Source organism: Apteryx rowi, unplaced genomic scaffold (genome assembly GCF_003343035.1).
Source record: "Apteryx rowi isolate R43461 unplaced genomic scaffold, aptRow1 scaffold_495, whole genome shotgun sequence".
Classification (NCBI taxonomy): Eukaryota; Metazoa; Chordata; class Aves; order Apterygiformes; family Apterygidae; genus Apteryx; species Apteryx rowi.
This window is the reverse complement of record NW_020450755.1, coordinates 411,594-433,212: the sequence shown is the minus strand read 5'-3', so window position 1 is coordinate 433,212 and position 21,619 is coordinate 411,594. Positions and strand designations below refer to the sequence as shown.

Sequence of the window (21,619 nt, the reverse complement as noted above, 5' to 3'; positions counted from 1 at the left end):
CAACATGACAACACAATCATACTTCTGGGGACTGGGATCAAGTCTCCTCTGCTGTCCTCCATAAATTATTCCTTTTGTTACATACGTGATTGTCACCGGCATGGATGAAGTTTGTTTTCTGGATGGAAGTCTAGGATCTTGCATGTTATGCTGGCTCCGAGACTGAACATAACCAAACTCAAACCCTTTAAACTGTTTTAAATTAATCAGATTGAGTTCATTATCTAAGTCCACAATTTGCAGGTAGATTCAAGGAAACACAGTTTAAACTTGACAAGTTTTGTATGACACTTTGTATGCTGCGTGAAGCCAAAAGTTTCTGCAAATCTTTTCTGCAAATACAAAGGCTGCTTAGGTGGCTGTTATGAGAGAGGATTAGTTCTTCCCTTAAATAATAAACACAAAAGCTGATTTAAATAAGGAGGGATTAGTGTTTTCTACGTGCTTTAATATTTTAGAAGGCTGTCTACTGAGTTGTTCTGTTTTTTCTTCAGTCTCTGCATATTTGTTGGACAAACATGTCCCTATTAGATGTCTGTTCCAACTCTTCATTGGCAAATTCAGCATTACCTTGCCTATTTTTCAGTTTAGAGGAACCTGCTTTTCTCTCCAGTCTGAGAGAGATGGAACTGATGTTCCCTGTCATTGAAGGATGTCTTAATTCACAAAAATATTAATACAAGAGAACCTGAACTTACTTTCTCCTTTTTTTTTGTCCTTCCCAAACCTGAAGGTTGTACCCTGCTGTTTTATGAGACCTATGGAAAGAATTCGATGGAACAGAGCAGTTTGCCTCGATACGCTCTGTTTGCAGAGGACAGTATAGTGCAGTCTGTTCCAGAGCATCCCAAGAAAGAAAATATATTCTGTCTCAGCAATTCTTTTGGAGATGTCTACCTATTTCAGGTAACAATGTGCATACGTAACTTTGTGATTGTTTCCAATTAAGAGGTGTGTGTGCACGTGCATGCATATGGTTTTATATATATACATATGTACACACACATCATGCCTGTAACTTTCACTTAAAAATTATAGTAAAGTTACAGCGTTGTACTATGCTATTTTAAGTGTATGGTATGATCTAGGTATTTGATATTACACCAGTGGGCTAAGTCAATTACGGGTCAGAAATAAAAAGAACAGAGAGCACAAATGAGAATGGCACAAACCTGCAAGACACTTGCTCCTGGGTTACAAGCTTCTAGGAAACCAGCTGTACTATCAACTTTTTATACCTCTGTAAGCATTCCACATGTATGGAATGATAGGCTCAACCATGAATCTGCTGGCCTCAAAGAGAGTTTGCTTGAGCAAGGCTTTCAAAAAGAAGGCTAAAAATAATCTGAAGATCTTGGCTGCTTAGCTGCACCACTGGAAATTTTAATAAAGAACAGTATTATGTGGAACTGCCTGCATGAAAACATGTTGATTCATAGGTGCACTTGTAAATATATCTGGAGACATTTTGTTCAAATGTATTCTTCTTACTTTGCTGTGCTCTTTCAACTAATTTGGCATTTTTAAGTAAGCAAATATCTCTCGTTAGACCTTACTTTTAAAGTTATCCCATTTGCCTTGTGAGACTGGAGGAGTTTTATCTTTGAAACCTGTCAGTTTTCACCTTAACTAGCTGGAGGGATTGAAGGTTGCAAGCCTCATCTTTCCCACAGCTCCTAGGGCTCTTTGCGCTATCTGACCCCTCAAATCTTGCAGGTTTAAGAAGCTGAATGTTGGAGGCCAGTCATGATGAAGTGTGGAGAAGGCTGGCAGTTCCTTTATTTCCATAGTTTTAAAGATAAAACTTTGAGTCATTTTAAAACAAAATGCCTGAGATCTCAGTGAGCCTTTCAGACACTTATTATCTTCTAGAGCTGCTGATTCCTTTTTGGTATCTCTTATTTGATTATAACGTTGCACCATGCATTTGTTTCACAGGCGACAAGCCAGACGGATCTGGAAAACTGGGTTACTGCCATACATTCAGCTTGTGCTTCCCTCTTTGCAAAGAAGCTTGGGAAAGAGGACACCGTTAGGCTGCTGAAAAATCAAACCAAGAGTCTCTTCCAGAAGATTGACATGGACAGCAAGATGAAAAAGATGGCAGAGTTACAGCTCTCAGTTGTTAGTGATCCAAAAAACAGGAAGGCCATAGAGAATCAGGTACTAGAAACAATGCCATTTGTTTCTACTACAGGATATTATTACAGGAGCATATTTATCATTATTTCTGGCTTTGGGCTCTGATGGTTAATGCTTTCTAGGCCTGAGAGAAATTGTCTTGGAGATAGTTGGCATGGTAGTCATAATTATTGCCAGATTTCTACTGTGTTCAAGAGCAGTGCAGGAAATAGGCCAGGGCTCAAAGCTGAGAATCAGACCAATCTGTTTTATGAGCACATAAGTTATTTCTTTTCTCTTCTGGAAAAATGTAATTAATTTTTATTTCTCTGTTTTATGAGATAGTTATTAAAAATACCTAGCTGTTACAGAGAATACCACAGAATATACAGTATGTTCTATGAATATTTAATTTATTATTGAATTACAACAGAGATTTAAGAGTAGGTACATAGCAATACCATTCTACACCTTAAGAGAGAATGTGGCAAGTACTTTATCCAAATAAAATTGGAAGAAGGACTAAAGTAGCAAAATGGTGTGCTTCAGTTGAAATTTAGCCATGACTAAAATGACAAGGCCTCTTAGACTTCTACAGAAATCCTGTAGGAGTCTAAAAGACAACAAGAAATTAAGACATGGGTTTTACATCTTATGTGGGAAAGCACTTCCACAAATACCAGGAGTGATGCTGTCAGCAGCTGGAGCATTGTTCCAATATCCGTTCAAAAAGATGGGAGACATTTACTCAATCGCTAACAGCACTTCTTGTAGCGCTCCAGTTGTGTGCTAGCAAATTTTTATCTCAATGCAAGCCCAGGCCCATCACTGCTTAGCTTGTGAAAGCTTGCATTGCACAAGCAAGAGTCAATATGCTCTTCAACCATAGGTGGAGCAGACAAAAAGTTCACCTCTGAACTTGTGTCCAGGCTAATTTTTTTTCATTACAGCCAGAACTGAACCGAATCATCAGTAGCATCTCCCTGTAAATCTGAATATAGGTTCTGAATGCCTCATGTGTTATTCTGATCACATTTTCATATTATGATTGTAGAAATGTCTGTATCTTGGCTAAAGTAGCAGCCTGGAACTGAGGAAGCTTCACCAATGAAGTTTTGTTTTTAAAGCAAAAAACAGAACAACACCCCTAAAATCTAATTCTCATGGTATATAGGTACCTTGGGATTTTAGCCAAGCCATGCTTAAGACAGTCAGGGCAGACTGATGAACAGCAAATGTTTGTGCTAGAACTGTTCTTCAGTTAAAATAGTCACCTTATTGTTTGTATAGTGTTGCACACACATAAAGCCATACTCTACTGTGGCTTTTACCATGTCAGCCAGAAGTCAGTCCAATGACACTTTATGGAAGTGCGTCTGAGGCATTGGGTTCTTGCCTGTGCCCATGGCTTTACAAGCAGCGACTGGCAAAAGATGCTTTAACGAGGCATCTCAGTGTTCAGGCAAAGGCTTTACTACCCAGTGCCTCTTGTGTACTGACCGTGTCTAATAGTTTAGGTTAATAATTCTGTGGATTGAAGTAGCTGTGTCTTTTATTTTGTTAGGCCATTAACAGAAAACATCTGATAATTTGAGACTGGTATTTTGAGACCTCATCTGTACCCACCTTCCTAGTTGGAGTAGCTATTGCTCTATCATTACTTTAGGCTGCATATTATGGCCTCATGAATAGCAACCACAGTTTATTTCCTTTGCTTCAGTACAGCATAATTATGTTACTTTGGTATTAGTAGAACACTCTTAGTTTCATGAATTTGATACTTATTATATTTAAAATTCTTATTATACTGGTCTGAATTTGACCAAAGGCAGACTGACTCATACTGACTTCACCATAAAGCTCTAGCAGTACACTTCTGTCTAAAGCTTTTGAGCAGAGATTAAGAAGTATTCAGATTTGTGTAATGATTTGTAGTGCAAATGTTCATAAGCTCTTACATTGCTCAAACGTTTATAATTTCCATGTCACGTATTTCATGGTCTAGAGTCTAGTGAGATAAATAGAGGAGGAAAACCCATAAACATCCCTTTATTACAGCGGGTTTTGAGACTTAGAATATACAGATTTCTAGAAACACTATAGTGCTTACTGTGGCCTATGACGCACTGAAGAAAAACCCTAATGCATATTAATTTAATTACTACAATAATTTTATTTTTATAATTATATATAAAATTATATATATAATATGATTATATATATAATATTAATATAATAATTACCCATCCATTAGATCCTAATATTAGTAGTTTATTTAGATTAATCTAAACAGTATTCATGATGGTCTCTTAATTTCTGCTAATTAGATGTTCCATCCTTGAACAACCACCATTGTTTTCCAGGCCAGTCCTGGCGAGAAGTTGGCTGCATTCTGTTATAACTGCAGTCCATCACTAGGGCTGTGGAAGATTTATTCCTGTTAATCTTCTGTCTATGAATTTCTCAAGACATCGAATGAGGTCAAAACAGTGAGACAGAGAGTGAGATGGATCATTTGCAAACATTGCGTAGCTAGCAAACAATGAATTTATAATGAACTTTTTCTCCAGTCTTCATCCCTTTGATCTCTATAAAAATCTCTTGATACAACTGCTAAAGGTTTGTTGGCAAAGTCACTTCAAAGAAAAGTCAGTAGACAACCAGGTTTCCTAATCTTTTGATTTAAATATCTCAGAGATTTTTTTTTAATCTTGATATAATTAGTAAGCAAGAATTCTTAATATAATTAGTTAACCATCAATTTTGAAAAAATATTGTTCCTGGGGGAAAAGTTTGCATGTATGGAGCTCAGTTGTTTAATAAGTAGTTTAGTTGTCTTTTGCAACCTTTGAGAAACAAGAGGAATGTAAATTCTGGGGTTTGTTTTTTTAGGTTTGATGGTGTTGTCAACTGCATGAGAGTTAGGAGTCCTCCATGTTGAAGTATAGTGTATTGCAGATACCATAGCTTATAAGCATGCCATACGTCCCATTCCAGAACACTTCACTGGGGATATTTTAAGTTCGGGGGGGTCAGTGGAAGTATTGTGATTGACTTCAGAAGGACCAAGATATTCTTTATGTGAATAGATGAAGCACAATCTACATTTCAGTTTTTTTACATTAAAGATTATCTGGGAAATTGCAATTTCTAAATCATCTCTCCATTTCCTTCCTCTTTCCCAGAAGAACAATCACCAACCTCGAGTTTCTATTACATCTTCTTTTACATCTGTATTGATTTAAAACCAGTACTTCTCTGCTTCAGACTTAGTAATTCACAGGACTTTACAAGCATGCAAAGCCCTTTCTTGTCTCGCAGTTACCATTACTTAAAAGGCAGTTGCAGTAAGGAAACCTGGACTTTTAAAATAGCCACACATATTTAAAAGTGCACATATGTTTCTTTCTCATGTCCAGCAGGTGGACTGGAGAGGCTGGAGTTTGATGCTACTTTTATATTTGATGGATTTACAGGCTAGCATTTGATAAAGGTAGTGCTAAACAGAAGAAGTGCAAATGAACAATTTACAAGGAAAATGTTGGTTCTCTAGAGAAATTGCCATTTTAGAAACTTGATGCTATAGGATTGGCAGAAAAAAGTTTTTAGCCTTGCAGCCTAGATCATGTATTCCCTCTATCTGGGTTCACTGGTCCCATAATAATAGATTTAGAAGTTGTGTGAGAGCAAATGGCAGCCCTTCACATAGCTTTTGGTGTATTTGGCAGTTTAGAAGAGAACAAAGAAGCATCCGCGCTAGCAGTGTACACATAGCAGCTAATCCCAATAGGCCACTGACAACACGGCTGGAAATCCCAAGTCTGCACATACTACCTTTACAGCTCTGGCAACCGTGTGTGTTTCTATTACTATATGCAATAAATATGCTGTGGGTGGTGATATTCCCTCAGGGTGCAATTTCTCTCCAAACCCCAGGAGAATTGGGACAAAAGGTAGCATATTTGAAAATCCCGTGGTGCTGAGATTCATTTCAAACCCATTGGAGTCACAGTCTTTTATAAATGTTGGCTGTTTAACCTGGTAGAGAAATCACAGTATTTGGTATGAATATGGAGCCCTGTCTAACTGCCACGGAMGTTACTGAAAAGGATTATTAGCCTTTATTCAGAGCTCTTTTAACAAAATATTGCACATTAAGTCAGAAGCGGGGCTGCCTGTGCTGATAGAACACTATAATGGAGTGGAAAATCTACCTCATAGTGAGGGCAACACCGCTCTTGCTCTATTTATTCATGTACTTGGTACTTTTCTATTGTCTCATTTTAGAACAATAATATGAATAATACTTGCTTGAAAGAATTCTGGGCTTTTCTCTTCAAATTTTAATATATTGGAATAATAATGTTTTCCAAGCTATTTGGAGTTATCTGACATGATTCATATTTTCTGTGTGCATGATACTTAACTTACTTATCGGATGAGTTATGAACATAGCTATTTACTTGTAAGCACTGAAATGATGAAGCATTAATGAGAAGAACAGGCACATGCTTGGAGATAATTTTCAGTGGAGTTTTCCTATCTTTCGTCCAACCAAAAATAGTTTATCTGTCACTGTAAAAATCCAAATAAGGAGATCAATAAGATGGTATTCTGCTTACTCCGAGTACTCATGAAATCCATTAGTACCTTTCTTCTGTTCCCTTTGGTGGCCTCTGTTTTTTTTTTTTACGTAGTGGGTAACTTAATTACTTTTTTGTTTAAAATGTAACTGACTTTTTATCTTTTCTCTCACTAAAACTTATATGATGATGACTGGAATAGTTTTGGGAATTTTATTGCCCAGGCTTCAAAATGCCAAATTTCATGTTTTCATTTTCTATAGAGATTCTGATGAAATATTTTCTAACATTCAAGTGAGAACTCACGACCCTCAAAGAGAATCTTTTCAGAGAGCTTTGCTAGCGCTTGCCAGTTTTGCTGCACAAAAATTCAACTTTAACTGCAATACATAATTACTTTTTTTCCCTTTTATACCCTCCTAAACTAACAAATATTATATGAACTTGTTATGACAGATCTTCCGTTTGGGTGGTCTTTGAACTGGCTACAGCAGAACTCTGCTTTCTCGTCTGAGCGGTTCAGTTCTGTTCTTTTTAGGTGTTACTCTTCAATATAAGAGCCATTCCATTCCAATATCCTCTCTCTATTATTAGGAAAATCCTTCTCTTTTGGTAGTAGCCCATCACTATGGAAGGAAGTGAGTCGGCAGCCAGGAAAGCTGAGGAAGGTCATCTCCCTTCTCCTCACCGCTGTAACTACCATTTTGCAGATGGGTGAATTTCCATCTTTCTTTCACAAAGATTTAATATAAAATAGTGAATAAACTATTACTGAATGGAGGGTTGCACAGAGTTGTCTCATAGGGTGAAGCTGGTGGCAGGGTGCACAGGAATGACTGGTCTCTCTTTTTGTAGGGGAGGGGGCAGTTGGATAACAGGATTCAGGGGCTTTCTCAAGTACATCCATAACTGTAATATGCATGTAGTATTGCCAGTTTCAATCATATTATTGACATGATTAAAAATACATGCTGGAGCTCTTCCATGTATCAGATCTTGATACTGGTTTGGGGGAAAAAATTTCTTCTACCTGTTTTGCTTAGACATGATGAAAATTCTGTCCTTCCAAACAATCAGAGAGATAGCATTAGTAGTAAAAAGCTATCATTGTCTTGTTATTTCAGGGAGTTTTCTTAACTGTTGCGTTAAGTCACTAAGCAGATGGAACATAAAGGGTATCACTAATTGCATATCATTGTTGTTTTACTCTGTTATGTTCCATTCTTTATTTTAAAAAAGCTTAAAGTTATAACAGTATCTTTGTAATGGGCTTTATAATAACGGAATTTTGGGAAGAGTGACATTTGTGATCCTCCAAGTTTGCTTTAGGAGGTAATGGCAATAAAAATCTTTTTCCTGTCCCCAGATACTGAGTGACTCATTTGTCCAGATGGGTACAATATGACTTGTGTCTGAGAACGGGGGACTGGAATGCAAAGAGTCTGGTGTTGTTTGTAATGTGGTTGAAAAGCTGTTCATATAAAACTGCAGCAGAAGTTTCTTTTAAATCCACAGTATTCCATAGGTCAGCTTGCAGAAATGCTTTCAATCTGGAAAGAATAAGTTTTGTAGGGGAAAATTCTGAATTTCTCATTGCTGTAGATAGTGAGTTGCATCAGTAAGGATCTCATACTTCTGTGTGGTACAGGAACTTCTACTGAATCAAATCATTTTTAAAGTCTTACGCACTGAGAGAATGCTCTCCTCACTGTGCATCTTTTCCTTTTTGTTATTTTAAATAAGTGCAAAGTGTAAAACTGGTGGGTTTTTTTTTTTCAGAAGAGCTATCCAGGAAGTTTTTTCCTTCATGACCCCTCCATTTTTTAGGAAAATAGTGAGTTTTTCCTATACTTCCTTGAGGTATTCCTCTTTTGAGTCAGTACAGTGTCATTTCTGGCACCGCTTTCAGCCATTCACATGTGCTTTTTTCAGCCATTCACATTTTGCTTTTATTATACTGAGCTCTTCTACTTTGTACAGAACTTGTTTAAAACAAAAACAAACAAAAAACAAAACCAGAAAAAAAAAACCCAAACCCCAGTGAAGAGCTGTTCTTGGGATGCTGTTTGCAGTGTAGCATATGACGGGCCAGAAGCCGGGGACACCGCTGGGCACCCCAGAGCTCCAGCGACTGTCCCCGTCCTCGCTGAGGAGTGTTGAGGCCCTCTCTCTGCAATCTGTGAGACCTTGGAAATTTGTCAGTGGAGGTGGAGATGCCATTAGAAGTTTTGCATATAGAGAAGACAGTGTAGCACATAGGAACTGTTCTTCCTTAATCACTTCTTGTAACCTCCTAAGAAGTATTTACCGGATCACCAAACCACATGCTGGAAAACACTCATCTGTGTTGTCTGTTCTGACCGTATTCACCCTTTGCTTTCCCCAACCTGCTACTTTAGAGTATAGCTGTAGCAAACCTCACAGGGTTATTGAATTAGCAAAGGCCAGCTTTCTAGCATCTTCCTTTAGCTCATCTGTTCGTGTAATTTAAAATTTAATTATTTTACGATGGTTTCTCAATGTCTTAATCGATTTTTCACAAATGGCTGCTTATGAGCTGAAACCAGTCCTTACTGCCAAAGTACTTACCATGTCGTAGTTCCTTTGTTAGTTAACTTTTGAAACTTCATTCCTGGACTAATTTTCTGTTGCAAAAATTAATCCCTTTGCTTACCATTCCCCACATAGTTACCACCTTGTCCCTACACCAGATGTCCTTGCCTTAATTTCTCCTGGTGGCCCAAACTAAATCATTCATGGTCCTCATTCTTACTCCTTTATACCCTTCTGCCATAGTCTCCTTTTTTCGCCCTACCTTATAGGGATGCTATGAGTCTGAATAAATTCATTTTGGTGGCACCTCCTTGTGTTTCTTCCAGGCTCTCTCAAGTTGCCACTAAACCCAGCAATCCTTTCCTAACACTTGCCTATATCGAGAATGACATCATCCCTCTTTCATCACCTCCTTTAATGCCTTTTCTATAAATTTGCATGAAGGTTTTTAAATTATGCTTGAAACTTTAGAAGAAAGGGTTTTGGATGCTCTAACTTGCAGTGCAGGCAGGCAGTCTAGGCAGCTTCCCCCTTCTTCTAGTTACAAGTGATGATAGCTAAGCAGGTCATAAGGGGTGCTGATTGGCGTGCCCCACATTGGGCCATATATCTCTTATCTATTTGTGGGACCACTTATTATTGCTGTTAGCCTTTGCCACCCGTTCCTATTCTCATTCTGTCTGGTGCATCCACTTTTTCCCATTTGCTTTAGAACAGATTTCAAAAGGTCCATTTTGTATATGCATGATGAAGTTAAATCCTTGAGCTTTCTTTCAGGCAGTCCTCCCATGTGGATCAGAGATTTGCCTCACACAATAGCAGAAAGAGGACTGCAGCATCCAGTTTGCAGGCTGTAAATTAACTTCATGGACCAGGTCATACTGTACTTTAAAGTTGTTGCTTTTTATATTGTTAGCTTCCCCCGTTTAGTCTTCAAGAATATAAATCTTAGGAAGAATTATCATAGTTTAAAAGGTTTAGACAAATAGCAGCTGGTATTGGTTCATGGTCTCCAATTGGTTCCAGACATCCCTGGTTTTGATAAGACTACAAGACAAACCCAGAAAATCCCTGCCCACAGCTTTTGCTAATGCCATTAAATGTAACATCATGATTACTGCTGCTTTTGGAGCTGATTAGCTAGCATCCTGCATGACTGATAAACAGTGTAATTAAATCATTTCTTTAGAATGTCCTCATGTTATACCCCACTTCCCATTCTTAGATTATCTTTATTTTAAAATACATCTTAGGAAAAATGTTAATCAGGATTTGAGGAAGACCTCAGAAACACGTAAATGCTTGTGTTCAGCTTCCTTTCAATAGGAACTGGATGCCCCGCTCCAGCAGCACCCGGAGCAAGTCTTGTTCTGTTCCTGAGGTGTTCAAAGTTGGGTTGGGCTCTGTACCCATGGAGATGTCACCCCAAAGGGAAGCGCTTCACAGTTTGCAGCTTTTGGCTGTGTGGAAAGCTAACAACATGGTTTTGTTCTAGTTGGGTGTCAACACACAGAGAAACAGATAGTGACAAAACCTCTTGTTGAAATTGTCCCATGCACAAGGTACTGGAAAGCAGAAAAATATTCTTTTGGGGTGCCTGAGACAAAAAGAATACAAAGTAAAGAATCAGATAAGCCCAGGAAAAAATAATTGATATTTTCGGGGGTGCATGTTTTTAGTGTCCGTGGTGAGATATTAGATGAGGGCATCTTCATAAGGTGTATATTTCTGTCCTTTCTCTGTGGACTTCTGTGAGTTGTTCACATCGTGATCTTTTGTAATCTCTATCTTTTATTTTTAGAATATTCCTTGAAAAATTTTTTTTCTTTTTCTATTAGTATAATATAAATGATAATTTCGCATTCACAGGTGATACAAAATGGTATATTGTCTTCCTTTCCCTTTTTTTCACCCACACTGCCAAAAAGATTGCCTCTTGCTGTAGCTGTAACTGATGCCACAGCTTGTGAGTACATGTGTAAGGAAGCCAGAATAGAGAGCATCTCCATCAGTTGTAGTACAAGCCTTAGCACCGTTTTGTTAACAGGGCCTTTTACACTCTTGCATTGCTCCACTTTTTTATTGGGGAAATAAGAGACTTGAGTCTAAACATAAATGTAATTTGTTGGCTGATCAACTGCTTTGGGTTCCCTACATGACATGAAAAAGTTGCTTCACCCATGAACACAGACATTCCTTGTCCCATTCACTGGAGACTCCCTATAGTGCCTCCACTTACAAGATAATTTAAATACCAAGAAAAAGAATTTAAAAAAATTCCACTGCCATGGGAAACGGTCATTTTCCAGCTCAGCGAAGCCTGACAATTAAAGTAAACATTTAGAGTACACAATATGGGATATGTTTCAAGCAGGCAGTAACCTATCTTTTCCTTAACAGTTCTTTAAAATTGATTTGTTTGGAAGGCTGGGTGTCTCATGCCAGCTTGCCTGTGGCAATTTATGCCCTGTTAGTCGTGTTTCTGCTGGTGGTAATGTTCCTGACCTCCCATGCAGGTGTCTGCAAGTGAGATGTACCCAGATTTTAAGCATCTGTGCAAAATTAGGTGACATCAGCTGTAATGAAGAAATATCTCAACAGTAAACCAGCAGGTTAGCAACGACAGTAAAAAAGAAGTTTCAGGAGAGCTAGGTCTAGTTTAAAACAGAAATAAAAAGCTTCTCACAAGAAATTTAGAATACTAGTTGCTTTATTTTTAGTGAATCGTATTTTAGTTTGCACTTCTGTCTCTGTCACTCACAATGTAATAAGGAGTAGGGGCCCTCAAACAAAAAAAATGGTGAACAACCTCCTTTAAGCCTCTTCTTGAAGTTTACTACTAGAAAACAGCATGCAGAAGAAGCCAAAAGATTTTCTGTAAGACTCTGCCAAAGCAAGATATGTGTTTAATGGTTGTGATATTTGGCAGCATTATAAGGAAACTGAACTGATTTTGCTTCAAGACAAGCCTGCAGGTCATATCATTCACCCTGGATTTTTATGGTTTTTATAAACTTATTTTCTAACTCATAAAGGTGTTTGTCCCAACCATGATTATTCTGAATTTAAGGTGATAATGTCCTGTACACACAGGGACAAGTAAGGTGTGTCAGTGAAAGGTAGGAAGTCAGTGCACACTAGAGAAAACATGAGAAACTGTCTCTACAACCTCGACCCTCCCATTTAAAAGCTAACATACAGCAGTCTGAGCTGACATCTGAAGGAGACCACTGTCAGGGGATTTTAACAATCCTCAGCTCATCTACATACACTTACTGTTTTTCTGCCTTCCCGTGTGGATGTGTCTAATATACTGAACACAGCTGCCCTTTTCTTTTTATTTGTAATATTGATCAGTGTTAATGTATAGTGTACACTGTGAGGCAGGTTTTAACTGCAACTACCAATCTGTGAATTGGGGAAATGAAAAGCAAAACCTGACTTCTGTGCAGTATGTAAAATTATGTGTTTGTGTAGATGAGTGTGTATATACACAAACACTGACTTAAAATTTGTACTTTCAGACTTGATTCAGAACTTAACTCATTTAGGTATATATTTGCATCCCTTCAGTTTCCTGATTTTATATTAAAATTGTCTTAAGGTGTCTGTTATATATACACATATGTGTTACATATATCTAATATTGCATAAAGGGTATGTATGCATTCTTGTTTGGATCCAGTAATATGTATTGGGCAAATATAACTCATTTTTGCAGTCTGCCTGAGCATAACTATATCTTACCTATTAAACAGACAAAGAATCATATTTGCTTGTGTTACTTGTTATCATCTCCTGTTTACAGATAAAGAGGCCATAGGAAGAGTATTAAAACATGAACAGAACCTATCAGCGTAGCTGCTTTATTTACTGAATTAGCCTAGCCATACATGCTTTCAGCCAGCCAGCTATACAATCTAAGCTCATAAAACTGAAGGAAACAAAGCTAATCTTCAACCACGCCCCCACACCCTTCATGAAAAGCCTTCATGAACCACAGGGTTATGTTTTTATGCAACTGCTTTTGTGGCTATCAAACTACCCAAAGTTCATGGTATGTTCATCTTGTCAATATGCATTTAAGACCACCAGCTTTGTTTTATTTCAAGCCATCTTTTGAGTTGTTGTAACACAATATGACTGAATGTGTTTTGGCAGGGAATAACTAATCTAATCCATATACCACCAGATGAAAGTAATTTACTATGGGTTTGTGGAAGAGCTCAAATTTTCAGTGCAGCCCACAGAGACATTTTTTGCCCCTTTTAATTGTCCCTTTTTATATCTAAACAGATCCAGCAATGGGAACAGAACCTGGAAAAATTTAACATGGACCTTTTCCGAATGCGATGTTACCTAGCCAGTTTGCAAGGTGGGGAGCTCCCAAACCCAAAGAGCCTTTTGGCTGCTGCCAGTCGTCCTTCAAAATTGGCCCTGGGGAGGCTCGGCATCTTCTCTGTCTCATCCTTCCATGCACTGGTAAGTCTGAATGCACTTTTCATGGGTATGTAACATAAAGCCAACATTAATATTATATTTATATGTGGAATTGTGCTAGGATAATTCATGGTTGCACCCACATGCACTGTCCACACAGCCTTGCTCCCTTCTGCCTGTTCCTTGGCTGCAAATAATTTTCTTCCCTAGGGACAGACTTTGAAACCATGAGGATGTGGCCATGACTCTTTTTTTGCCCCTGGGGACTCCAGAAGCAGCTACTTTTGACTTCTATCTGAAAAAGAAACACAGCAGAGTACTTTTCAGATGTAAACAAGTCAATGTGTTGAAATTTTGTCACTCCATTTCATCCCCATCAAGTTCACAGGTTAAAGTGCGTAGGAGCTTAATCACTTAGAGCGAAATAAACCTAAAGCTGAAATTTCCAAAATTGATTCTGGTCCCTCTGAGTTGAGCTGGTCATTTTTGGAGATGCCAGAAGGCTCATTTTTTTGGAAACAGTTTGGTACCCGCTGTTTGAAAAGAGAGTGTTTTTAGAATAGGCCAAAACTGGAGGCAATCCAAAATTATAAGTCACTTTTGAGAACTGTGGCCTGTGTTTGCAAAGATTAGTGAGGAAGATCCTCAGCTGCTGTAAGCTGTTGTCACCATGTTGGCTTCAAGTGAACTATGGCAATAACAGATTTGCCTCTGCTCTTTAACCTTAGAGGGCTGTGAGGCTGATCTTTGCAGAGAAGGCTAGATCACATATGCTGCATAAGTCAGACTGAATGGTAGTCCTGAAAGTCCATTCAGGGAATGTGTTTATTTCTGCCACTATTTTTATCTGTGTGGTTTGTGTCATTGCTTGTTAATAACATAATGCTGCAGCATGTTTATCTCCTATGTTTGGGAATTCTGAGAGTTTTCCTCCCTCCAGAAATTTTATCTTGAAATCATTTGTTATCATTCTTCTTCAGAGTCTTTTCATTAACTTCTTCTGTTGTACAGAGCAATATTTTCTCAGTTCCTCTCTTCATGTGACCTTCTAATTTTGCTCCATGACATAAAATACATTCCAACTCCAACTGAATACCAAAAGAAGCAGCGGAAAGTTTAAAGCACTGTCCTTACATCTTGGCATGTTATATTGAGATGAACTGAAGTAACTCTCATTTGATGTCTCAAGTTGAAATGACTGTAGTTATTTTGCTCCTATGAAAGTGATATAGGAAGGTCTGTCTGTATGTTTAAATAGATCTGCTCCAGAGATGAAACTGCCCTCAGGAAGCGTACCCTGTCTCTGTCGCAAAGAGTCCGAAGTAAGAAGGGTTTATTTTCTTCGCTAAAAGGACTGGACACATTGGCAAGAAAAGGGAAAGAAAAGCGACCTTCCATAACTCAGGTAGATATCATTTACTGGGTTCTAGGACACTGAAAGCTTTGAAAGGCTTATTTTTAATGGGGCCTCCTTCTGTGAGATGCTGTCGGTGTGTGGGTTAGGAGACGTCGCCTGTCCATCAGAGTTGCGATTGCAATTTCAGTAGACAAGGCAGACTCAAAGTGGGAGTGTTCACTTTGTAAGAAGCGTTACTCTATATCTAATTTTGGATTACTGTGTGATGAGTAAGATTGGTGAGTAAGAGGTTTTGACCCAAATGGGCTAGTTGGTTATCAGCAGTGCAAGACCGTTGGGTTTGAATTTGTAACAAAACTTGTCTTCTGGCCAGACTGCAAACTATTTGGGAGTAGGATTTCTTAGGAGACACTTGGTAGGCACAGCTCTTAAGACAGTGTTGTACTGGCTTATGACTGGGACTCTGAAGTACGTTGCCATTTAAATACAGAATAACACATGTCAGTCTACAAGTGAGAAGAGGAGAGACTGATGCACCTCTTTAGCATGACCTTTTATGGGGGGATGTGCAAAGCAGCATGTGCTGCCTGGAAGTACTTTTTAGCCAAAAGGAGAAGATTGCTGTCATACAGAAGGCCAGTTTTCCTGTTGTGTAGATAGCTGACTAATAAAGGTGTGTCAGTTTACACCTGCTGAAGGCTTGGCACAGGTTTGTCTTGTTGGAGCACATGGGCCCAAGAAGAGAAAGGCTGTGCCAGCGCCTCCAGCCGGTCTCATGCATGCCCACACTGAAGGACTGTCTTCCTACTTATGAAATCACTAGCGTGTCACAGGATCATTTTCTGCTTATGAAACAAATGGCCTGTGCATATATTCAGTGTAAACCCCACACTTCAGGAGTCTGTGTTTCCCCAGTAAAAACACAATTAAATGTGAAACAAAAGGTCACAGCCTTCTCCCCTGAAATACAGTAAATGAGAGCAGTGACACTTCCATGGCTGTTACACAGAAGATGTACACATGCACCCACACTCAGAGCACTATTCTCTTCACTAGCCTTTGCCATGTCTGCGGCATCTACTGCAAACCAGTATTTTGTGCACTGTGCATTAAATAACATTGTTCCTAGGTCTTGTATTTTGATTTTATTTGTCAAAATCTACACTCACTTAGCAGTCAAAAATTGGCTGCCGTTACATATGTATGGCAATCTGCTTTTGAAATATTTAAACATGCCTATCCATATTCATATCGCAATAGTCCAAGAATTGATGCAACAGCTTTAGTGTTGCAAAATAACATATCAGGGTTTTCTGGTCAAGCAGTTTATGTTCTTAATGGGTAAATATTTATCTACACGTTACACTGAGATGAAGTTCTTTGGGTAGCTCTTATGCRCTATAGTGTATCATTAGAAATGTGTTTATATGATGAAGCTGAATAAGAATAAAAATTCAACTCTGCCTTATGAAAGAGGGAGCTGACATGGAAATTTTCTCCAAATGATCATTTTCACATGTTTTCCCCTGTACACTGACAGATGAGGCTGGTCTGCAAGTCCTACACCTCTGTTCCTCTGTTAGTGGTGGGCCTGAGGAGAGGGATGTTATGCTCCTTAGCTCTGTTCCTAGCCGAGCTGATACCTCTCACTGTCTTAAGCGTGTGATATGTTCGTCTGTATGCTTTATAGTGCATGGAGGGGATTCTGTGGCACTTGGAGAAAGGCAAATCATATTTCCATGGCAAAGAGAGGAGAATGGTGCTGTCGTCCCTGGTGCTTTTCGGCGGGCAGAAGAGGGAAGCCAGGGCATGGGCAGAGGTGCCCCTCTGCGGAGCGCTCCTGCCCGCCCAGGCAGATAGGAGGAAAGGCTTTGCTCACCCTGTTTATTCCAAGGCTTGCAACCAGCTGGCCCCAAAAGGTGTTGTTTTTCATCCACAAGCTCAGGTTTTTATGTTTTTTTCATTTGTTTTATTAAACATCCTACAATAAAATTAAGGAAATGTAAATGCTGAGTATGGCATATGAGTAACACTGGGCTATGACTCATACCTATAAAAGTGAAGAATTTTTAAGAGTGTAGGTTAAAACACTGACCCACTCTAGAAAGTGACTGAAAAGGGAAGCCACGTCGTTGTGCAGATGTGTGTGTATACACATAACTGTATTCGTATATCAAAATCAGAATGTGCCTGAGGCTACCTTTCTTGTGATCTCTTTCGACCCTCTGGGAAATTGGGTTAAGCAGAAAAGTGGAGCTTAATTCTCTGCCTGTTGTGCTCTGATGTCTGTCTCAAACAATAAGTTAAAACTTTTACATTTTCTTGCTTTCATGGATTTAATTAAAGTTTATTTGACTCAAGTTGGTGTGGTGTTACCTACAGTAGTTACAAATTCAGATGGTACAGTCTGGAACATCGTTGTGTCAGAGACATTTTAAATTTTATCTTGAGTTCAGTTTTATGTTGTTAATAAAAATAAATAAATAAAAACACCGAATTTCTTTGCCGGAAGGCTTTTGTAAACATTAATGAAGTGGCTCAGTCTTTCTAGAAACCAGTTAATAAAACTGAACTGTAGCAGATGGGGGATGTCTAGGCTCACATTATCCTTAGTTTCTTAAATGCTTATCTGCTTTCTTGAGTCTAAATGATAAACTGTTTTGAAAAAATCATAAACAATAAAATACTTTGACTACATCTGCGGGTAAGATGAGGAAAAGTAAGTTCAGAAATGGTGCCCTTTATTCACATCGTCAGAAACAGTGTTTCTCTGGAACCTTAAGAGAGTTTGCCATTGTACTGGGTTATCCAAAGTCTCTTGCTAGAACAAAAAAGAATTTTAAAAAGGAAAAGAAAAACCTAAACAAAAAGTTCAGTTTCAAGTCTGATATTGTCCTGACTTGTTCATCCCAGAAGGAGATGAAATAAAAGCTGTTTATATTTGTGTTTTGGGAGGATAACATTATTACTTGCAAATCTCAAGATCATGTGTAAATTATGTGGATCTATCTGCATGTTTATACAACCCTTATCACCAGAATATCTGACTGTATCTTTAGCCATTTAATATATTTTTTAATTATATTAATAATCCCATTAATAACACCTTTGTGGCATGCTAGTAATTTTGCCTTCTGAACATGTGGGGAACTTAAGTCTCTGTCTCATTTCTTCACTTCCAAAGCAGACACAATAGTCAGCTATTTTCATTACTTATTAGTGCTGGTTTGGGGTCAAGCATGCCTTCAAAGCTAAAAGCTAGGCTAAAAGTTTTCATTGATAGTGTGAAGCTAACTGCTCAGGTACAAGAGAAGAAAAACTATAGGGTAGGGAGTTTTAGAGAACTGCAACACTGATTTGAAACAGTTCCTTTAAATAATTATGAGATTCATAGCTATATCCGTGAATATACCAAAGGTTGAAACTACAAGTTAGAGCATAGTGCATGATTTGAAGGCAAATGACTTTTATGTTATCACTAAAAGGTAGATAAGAAAGAGCAAGGAAAAAAGAAACAGGGCATGAATGCTTGTGTACATATTTGAATGTGAGCATGCATATAGTCTGGAAGAAAAGACTTGCTTCAACTTTATTTATGGAAGAAGAATTGATATTTCTTTAGTACTTCTTCTAATCGGAATAAAGTGATAAAAAGTGCAAAAAACATCTCTAGGGTTTAATAGTTTGATATATCTTTATTCACTTAGCTTTCATTTTTACTTATTCACAGTAATTTACCTAATGCAGATAAGAAATAAAGCTTTAATGTGTTTTACTTACTTATTTATCTGTAATATTTTTAATAGATTTTTGATTCAGCTGGAGGACATGGATTTGCTGGTACTCAAAATTCAGCCAACTCTGCTGAGGTAAGATAAGCCTGTCTTTATTCTTCACCATCATGTTTTTAAATTCCTGAATGTATGTCACTAAGTGTATGGTGAGACTGGTTCAGAAACCCAGCTGAGGATCATAAAACTTCAGTTAGGATTAGATGACAGAATTATAATTCTGCTAATGAAACCACATAATGAAAACATAAGTTTCTGAACATGTATGATAGCCTTTTTTTAAAAAAAAAGCTTCTTTGTAGCACTAATGCCTACAGACATACACTGTCTATATTTTTTAGGTTGCTGTCTGAGAGAGACAGAATTGGAAATGAACTTGGCTGAAAGCCTCTCTCTTAATGGACCAAACCCCAAGTTGCATTGTTCTGCTTTGCCTCAGATTAGTTCAACAAAAACTGTAAATTTTGAAAGTAAAGACAAATAAGTCTAATTAAAGTCTAGTTAGCATACCAGCAGAAAAATGTAAGTTAAGATATAACTGGGTATTGACCAAGTAAAGGAAGAGGAAGTGGGATCCTCTCAACTGCATTACCCAGTAAAATAGCAGCCTCTCAGTGCTCACAGAAATACATCCTACACAGGAGGAGGTAGAGTTATTTTTCATTCCTGCCATGCAGAGAGCAAATTGAGAGCACAAGAATCATGATCTCTCTCAATTTCCAAAGCATCCCTGGGGATAATATCACTGTCCTGCACTCTGGAAGCAAAGCAGGACACTATGAAATCCATACTCATATGCATGTTGGACCACCAAGTTTTGCATATGTACTGTAGAGCTTATACAGAATCATTCTCCCTTGGTAGGCCTGCGCAGATACTCTCCGTTAAAATATTGAGATTTAATCTTGTGAGTTGATTTCTCTCCTTGATTTCATAATTGTACCATTATCGATTAAGGAGACAAATTTACAAAACTTGAGTTTAATTATTATCCCTCTGGTGTATGATGTATTAACGTGCCTAATATCCCTGGCATGGGATGATTCATGTTTTCTTGCAGACTTTATGTCATAGAAAAGCAAAAAAAATGAATTCCAAATGCCTTCCCTTTTAAAAGGGCTTAACATCTCATCAGAAATGGTAGCTGTAGTATTGGGTACACCTGGTTCCTCCTTCCCAAGAACAGAATTCTCACAGTGTAAAATGGGGAAACTGTTTTGGGGGGTTGGGGGTGGGGTTGCTCAGAGAGGCGACAGAATTCCCCCACTTCTCGTTCTTTGGTCTGTGGAGAAGACCTGTCCATCTGTACACATGTGTTAGCGCAAATCAGACTTGGGAGCAAACCAGCTGTTGAAACTGAGGCAAATCTGCCGACAGAGCACTGTAATAACAGCACAGAAGAGCAGCTGCCAGGCAGAACACCTAGTCCAAAGAAATGAGAATGCACCAGCGTTATTAGTCGCTGGGTTTCTAGACTGTTTTGATTACAGTATAGCCAGATTTCTTTAATTGCAACATGCACCAGACTAAAAAGCGGGTATTTGTCTTTCCACTTATCCTCCGTCCCTATTCCTCACTTGTTCCCTGAACCAGATATTCTTTTTATGTAGTTTAAAACTTAGAAGAAGACTTTAAAAAAAAAGAAAAAAGTGTACTACAATACTACGCAGTACCCTTTCAGCTGAATTTGTGTACCAAAATCTGCATTTAAAATGAAATGCTACTCTTGAAAATGATTAACTGTAATGAAGAGCTGAAATGAGTCTCATGAGAGGGGTTTGGACAAAGTTCATCATCTCACTTATTTATTTATTATTTATTTATTTATTGTACTGTGTGGTACATGGTTTATTTTCCTATCATTATTCATTTAATGGCCAGATAATAAAGCAAAAGCTATACCACTGTGAAAAGCTATACCACTTATCCCACTGACAGTAGCTAAACCTATAATGCTGTTTTGCCTCCAAAGAGTGCCTTTGCTTTTTGTGTGTACTTTAAAGAAAAATTTCAAAGCAGATGAGTTCACTGAGTTACTTGACTACTTGCCTGTTATTTCCTATCCCATTTGCCTTGCCATATACTCATGGGGTGGGAAAGTATATGTTAAAAATCAGCCCTCTCTTTTAAAAATAAAATATAATTATTTTGGATTTCTGGGTGAAAAATCTCCTGTGAAGAACACTCACAAATTCCACCAAAATGTACCATTGGGTGTGCTATGAGATTGCATCGATTTCACATCTCAGAAATAGCAAATACAATTAATTCCTGTCAGGTCCTGTTAAAGTGTGGAAAGGTTCTGTCCCTCCTAATGCTGAGGACAGAAAAAATCTCTTAGGTGCAATCCTTGGAGGTTTCTCCTGAAGTGGTTTCATACGAGCCCCTCAGTTTAGCCCCGACCCCCTCAAGATTAGGAAGTTCACAGTGACAACTAGCTCAGCAGTGCTGTCTGTAGGTCTTGTGTCCTCTAGCATAGTTCACTCTTCCCAAACCATTGGAGGGCATCCAGGAGGTTTCAAAGGCACAGCAGAGGAGGAAGGAAGGGATCTCAGCCTTCTGAGGAGGAGACGGACTTTCCAGGTTAACGACTGGCTGCGCCGCTGGTGTTGGCAACAGGGTTTTGGTTTCTACGACCATGGGACCCTGTTTGAAGATCGACAACTGATGGCGAGAGATGGGATCCACCTCACGAGGCGGGGCACACAGGTCTTTGCCAACAGGTTGGCCAACCTGGTAAGGAGGGCTTTAAACTAGGAAAGATGGGGGAAGGG

General features: G+C 38.5%; 1 protein-coding gene across 3 annotated transcripts in view; it reads left to right on the top strand.

The window, feature by feature from the left end:
* TIAM2 (T cell lymphoma invasion and metastasis 2) overlaps positions 1 to 21,619 on the top strand; it is a 185,442-nt gene that overhangs the window by 100,676 nt on the left and 63,147 nt on the right. For all 3 annotated transcript variants that reach the window (XM_026079217.1, XM_026079215.1, XM_026079216.1), the window contains 5 exons: positions 734 to 906; positions 1,939 to 2,163; positions 13,554 to 13,739; positions 14,956 to 15,102; positions 18,861 to 18,923. In XM_026079217.1, coding sequence (XP_025935002.1) covers positions 734 to 906; positions 1,939 to 2,163; positions 13,554 to 13,739; positions 14,956 to 15,102; positions 18,861 to 18,923 — 794 coding nt within the window. The remainder of the gene's footprint in view (positions 1 to 733; positions 907 to 1,938; positions 2,164 to 13,553; positions 13,740 to 14,955; positions 15,103 to 18,860; positions 18,924 to 21,619) is intronic.